The sequence below is a fragment of the Aptenodytes forsteri genome, unplaced genomic scaffold, assembly GCF_000699145.1.
Source record: "Aptenodytes forsteri isolate BGI_AS27 unplaced genomic scaffold, ASM69914v1 Scaffold426, whole genome shotgun sequence".
Lineage (NCBI taxonomy): Eukaryota > Metazoa > Chordata > Aves > Sphenisciformes > Spheniscidae > Aptenodytes > Aptenodytes forsteri.
The window spans coordinates 1,868,243-1,874,242 of NW_008794010.1; the positions used below are offsets into that span (position 1 = coordinate 1,868,243).

The 6,000-nt window shown below is 42.2% G+C and overlaps 1 protein-coding gene across 1 annotated transcript in view; it reads left to right on the top strand.

Annotated features, from left to right (window-relative positions):
* The window catches only part of LARS2 (leucyl-tRNA synthetase 2, mitochondrial), a 92,575-nt gene extending 91,707 nt beyond the window's left edge, over positions 1-868 (top strand). The window contains exon 20 of the mRNA XM_009290374.2: positions 500-868. Within this exon, the coding sequence (XP_009288649.1) occupies positions 500-679 (180 nt within the window). The 3' untranslated portion in view covers positions 680-868. The remainder of the gene's footprint in view (positions 1-499) is intronic.
* The last annotated feature ends 5,132 nt before the right edge of the window (positions 869-6,000 follow it).

Sequence of the window (6,000 nt, forward strand, 5' to 3'; positions counted from 1 at the left end):
TGATGAATCTTTCAGATATCTTTTCAGCCACAAATATTTTTATTTCAATAAATCTTGCATTTGAATCTCTGTAAGGAATCGCTAAGCTGTAAAGAATGCAAATTGCAGCCTAGAAGTATGTACAAACCAAGATTCCCACCTGACAAACCATTATGTTCACTCATTATTCAGCTTGTGTAACTATCACGTTTTTAAACTTAAAAGATCACCGCATTGCATAGTCACATGCAGCTTGCTATCTTCAAGACTAAGACTTCCTATGGCCACTTCTTCAATTTTCCTTGAGTATCATGAGTCAGAATTTCATTCTCTTATTTTATGGTAGAGGGACAGGAGGTGTGGAGAATTTTCTGCTTAGAAAGTTTCGTGTTGGAGAAAAGAGAGTTTGATCCACGTTTTTTCCCCACATATAATGCGATGGATTGGATTCAGGAAATGAAATTGTGTAAATCAGTCTAGTAACTTCTGTTTTTCTTGTTTTCATGTCTCTTTTTTTCAGATCAATAACAAAGCTTGTGGCAAAGTTTTTGTGCCTCAGCAAGCAGCCCGCAATTTGGAAGAAGTCCACAAACTAGTTCTTCAAAGTGAACTTGGAGTCAAGCATCTCCAGGGACGAACCATTAAAAAGGCCTTTCTGTCTCCCAGAACTGCCCTTATCAACTTCTTAGTGCAAGAATAGCAAAGGCTCTGCTGGGCTGTAAAAGGGAACTGGAATCTTTCGAGATTAAACCATTTCAAAAATACCAGTTGCGGTTATTTAAATCTCATGTAACGATGGGGAAGAAATGTTATTAAATTCAGGTTGCTGCTAAATCTTCATTTCAGCGTGGAGAAATGCATGGAATTAAAGTTTCTTATCGGGTCACGGTGAGGTGCTGTTTGTCTGTATTCTCTGGGAGCATGAGAAGGAAGCGCAGAAGAACTAAATGATTGTAACAGAATGTAAATGATATAAAGTGCAGGGGTTTTAGTGTCAGCCTCGGGAATTTATCCTATTGGAAAGTTGGCTTGGCTAAATGCAGAGGCATAAATATAATTCTAGGACTAAACAACTGCCCTGAGTACGTGCTACACCAAATGTTAGGTGTGCTGCAGTCAGTCTTTGCTGCCTGTATCTCATGTTTGGGTACCCCACCATTAACTAACATTTTAAGTTGTAAGAAAATGTTACTACAGAGTGTTAATTTAAAAAAGGATTTGTTTAGCACTGGCCAGTGGCCTAGGGCACAGCAGGTAGCCAGAATTGGGGTGGTTTGATACATTTCACATACGTTTCAGAGCCAAGGCAAGAAAAAGGTCAGGTTACTTAGCCAAGCCCTGCCTTAGCCAGGATCCTCCTTCCTCGCTGGCATATTTCTGTTGGCTCATACATCAGAAATTCAACTTCAGCAAAGTGCTGGCCGTTGTTTCTGCACAGAACAGAATGGCAGTTACTTCCTATGCGTGAGCCATCTCAGAGACTTTCGGGGGGGGGATTCAAGAAAGGGATGAGTCGGCTGCTAGAAATGCAGCAGCGGTGAAGGCAGACAGCATGCTTTTTGCCTCTACTCCTAGTTCTTGTAGTGCCTAGATCGTAAAATCTGAATCAAAATTCTTTCTTTTTTTTTCTGAGGGCTTCATTAAGTGGAAATAGCCATCATGTTTCTAAAAGTCAGTCAGACTTTCATAAAACACAAAGCCATTCTCATGCCTCATTTCAACCATTTTATTTGTACACTCCATTGCTGTTATATCCACACGGACGTGTTTATTGTATTTAGCAAATGCTTGAAAAAGGGTTTCCAAAGAGACAATTACAGGGTTCATTGTGTAAGACTGTCTTTTCTTTAACAGCCATTAAACTAAGTAGTCCAATAAACCAGCCATTTATGAGCCATTCTGACAGTTAAGAAGTCGGCAGTAAGAACCAGCTAGGCAAATGCAGAGGTCTGTGTTAACCCTCCAGCCCAGCAGTCACCTGGACTGTGTATTAGATTAAAAGGAAACCAACAAAAATCTTCCCATATAACAGTAAATAAGTCCAATAGATCCTAAGGAACTAGGATCAAGACAGATCCCATCGCAGTGTGAGTACTAGCTAAGTAATTCCTATATTCATTTTGGTTTTGTGCATTTTTGGTACCGAAGATCTAGCTGCATAACAGAGATGCCAGGCTCAGCGAGCAGATTCGGCTCTACACATCCCTACTTCTGCAACAAAACTCTTCTGATTTCTGCTTCCTCCTGGACCACACTCGTGCAGATTTTCTCTCCAGCAGTCCTTTGACATAAGAATGACTAAGAAATGGAATATTTATAATGAAGATACGGTCCTTGCAGTTTTAAGACTCCAAAAATCTCAGCCACAAAGGAATGCATTCAGACATTCAAACACAGGCCTTTAGTTGGAGTTAAAATAATTTGAATTCCAGTGTCTGCCTGACATGTATGTTGTTATAAATTCATAAAACTCCTGTTCAGAAGCTCCTAAAAAGACTGTGAAAGAGGTCCTTTAAAGTAAAATCTGTAGCAAAGCACAGTCCTGCTTTTTTTCTGTATAAAAGCTTAACACACCCTGTGGAACCATTTTAGCAGAGTTTTTCTTTGCGGGGGAAGGTGACATGTTTGGTGTAAATAAAAACTTTTAAAATTTACAAGGATGAAGAAAGATGTTGTAAGCCCAGCAGCCCTACGGTGCCTTTAAACAAAAGCTGCAGTCACTCCAGGGCTGAGCAGCAGCCCACAGCGTTTATTGCTGTTAGCACTGGCAGGTATTTGCTCTTGCCAGAGGAAGTGAGTTGTAGATGTCACTTGGTGATTCAGGCAAAAATCAAAATAAGGAATGGACTTCTACACGCTAAAAAAGGAAAGGTAGTGAACAGCCATTGCCCAAAAAGCGTGCGGTCATAAGTCACGCCAGCGTGTTTACAGTAAGTTGAAATTCAGCGTGGTCTAGAGGATACAAAAAAGGCACTGAAAAAGTGAGTGAGAGATGATGCAGAAAGTCTGACAGAGCCTAATCCCCTGGTAAGTGTATGTTTGAAAGATGGCAGAGGTGCCAGCCGTGGAGTTGTGCAGTTGTCCTGACAGCTGCTGACATTTCTCATAAGGTTGACCTGCTCTGAAGCACGATTGCCATTTGTCATAACAATAATTGTGGCTCACAGGTTTGGTCTGTGCCTAGGTGGGACTGATGCTGATACACAGGCTGTAGCCTGTTACCAAACCTTTTTAAAATAACTTATCGCAGATGCCTCTCATTTATTGAACAGTTGTTACTTGTGTCACGATACAGATGCATCTTTATGCTGAAGGTGGTATAAAGCGTCACAGATTGTGTGCCCTTGAAGAGTTCAGTGGCTAAATAGTATGGGAGTTTTAAATCTGGGCAGGGATAGTTGAGGAGTGAGAAGGAAAGGCGCTGGTAGGCAATCAATCAAATTGCGCTGCGTTTGTCACACATTAAAATGGATATGGTGCCACTGTCCTTATTCCACAAAGTGATGAGCCGAAGGAGATGTGGGAGATTTGCTAAACCTAGTGGGATAGACCCAGGACAAACTACTCCAAGAAATGGATCCACGACACGGAAGGGTCATTCCCTGCATCCTGTCGCTCACAGCGATAGAAGACTGCTCACGGCACTGATCCAGTCTGTGTCACGTTTCTATTTTAAACAATATACAATTTTAAAAAGAATTATTGGTACACTTTCTACCCCAAAATCATTCACGTAACTGAATTTCCAAAATGTCCAGCCTTCAAACACTGATTCTGGAAAAATAAAAATTGGCAAGTCCTGAAAGGTCACTAAGTACTTTTCTGATGCTGTTGATTTCACGCGAAGGATCTCTTCTGCTGGGGAGATGGGGGCAGTGTAATGTGCTGGAAGTAACCACACTGTAGAAAAAAGTGTTATTAGGCATGGGTGTTTTGTAGCCATCTCCAGTGACTGCGATGACATGGATACACCAATGCTGCTTTGCAGCAAGGCAATAGGGCTTTTTACCTCACATTAGGGAACAATGTTACAGCTTAGGTCACTAGCTAAGGCAGTTCTCTAGCCAGGTTGTCCCACCTATGCTTCAAACAAAAACCTATACAAGGGCGCTGCTGAACAAGCATGCATTTTTCCATGCCCTTCACCAGAATCCAAAAATGGAGATTTGGTGCAAAATAAAACCTGTGCTCTCTGTGATTTATGGGATTAAAGTAATGCCTCAGAACTGACATCTGGTTAATGATGGCTTTTTCTGATCTGACTTCGTAAAAGCCTGCTTGTTTCTTGTGAAGGGAGAAATTCCACAGGTAACGCAGGTCATACAGCTTCTCTTCTTTGTCTCTCCTTCTGCAGTGTAAAACCTCCCAGAAAGCTATTCCTCTTCTCTAAACTTTTTACAATCGACATGAGCTAGAAAGAATGTTAATTAGCACTTTGCTGGTTGTTCCTTCCTAGGGAAATTTGCAGTATATAAGATTTTTCTAAACACTTGGCTATAAATGAGGACGGGGGAGAAATCACTGGCATTTTTTGTAGCACTGCAATACTTATTGCAGTTTACAGAGAGGGGATTGGCTTTATTTATGTATATTTACTGACTTGGAACAGTACATACACTGGTTTTGCTGGATGCTTTTTCTGCTGCTTTGTTTCTTCAGTTCCCTCCTGTCAGGATCTGAGCTAATTTTGTATTAAAGGATGGTGCAGTAAGAGAAGTCTTGCATGTGAAGCCAGGTCTATCACCAGAACCTGAGTGGTGAATATACTTGTTAGCCCACTGATTTCTATCAGTCCAGGTAATGTCCACTTTTGACTTTAAAAAATGTTGCTGGAACTACAGCCGTGTTATTTTTTTATGGAAATGGGGCTTATGTCTCAAAGAAGAAGGATGAAGCTGATCATAGTAGATCAGAGGCAGTTTTTAGTACGTCCCAGCCATAGCAAGAAGAGAGCTGAACTGGAGCATTATCTCTGTGCAGGAGGGAACAGGATCAGAGCTCTCATCTGCAGCCCAGATGATAAAAGAGATCTTGCCTGACACGTGGAGGAAAGGTGGGATTTTTTTTTTTTTCCCCCTTTCCTGATTAAAGTGACTTTCCGGTACCACAAAGCATTCTGCAATTCACTAACCCCGTCTGTCCCAAGAGGCCCCGAGTCACACATAACCTTTGTGTCTCGCGGCACTTCTCTCACTCAAGTAAGCCTTGGGTTGGATAAGTTCAGGTCTGTTTTTAGCCCTCGCGAGTTACAAGCCAGCATCATCTTCCATATAAAATTAGCTCTAGTTTTATGTGTAGTCAGAGAGTTTGAACAGGTTTTCCTGGGTTTATAGGTTGTTGGGGTCTCTGAATGGGAGTATTTTTGCCTGGGTGTAGCGACGTGGCAGAGGGGAGTCCTGATGGCTCTTGTTCTATCTGCCAGCCTTTATGTTGGCAGTGAGAGACTGGAAACTCAGTCAAGGTCAAGCGGATGCTTGTATTTGTTGTCAGGTGAACATGGCCCAAACCCACGAGAGATTTTGATCACAGGAGTCTCATCAAAAATACCCCGTGATATTGAACATCCAGGACGTTTCCTTGCATGCTCATCTGCCTGCACCACGCCAATTTGCTCTCTGTTTTAAGGCTGCTGAATTGCACACTCAGCAAAGGAACATGTAAATGCAAAAAATTTAAGTACCATGAGCTAAATATCTATATTCTTTCTGCTTGCACTTGTGACACTCAGCCTGGGACATCTGGGGCATAAGAAGTTCTTTTATTTGAAGAGCCTGATCTTCTTCAGTATAACTATAAGCAGAATGTATACATGCAAACGTAAGTTTGCAGATGACACCAAGTTGGGCGGGAGTGTTGATCTGCTCGAGGATAGGAAGGCTCTGCAGAGGGACCTGGACAGGCTGGATTGATGGGCCGAGGCCAACTGTATGAGATTCAACAAGGCCAAGTGCCGGGTCATGTACCTGGGTCACAACAACCCCAGTGGCTGGAAAGCTGCCCGGCAGAAAAGGGCCTGGGGGC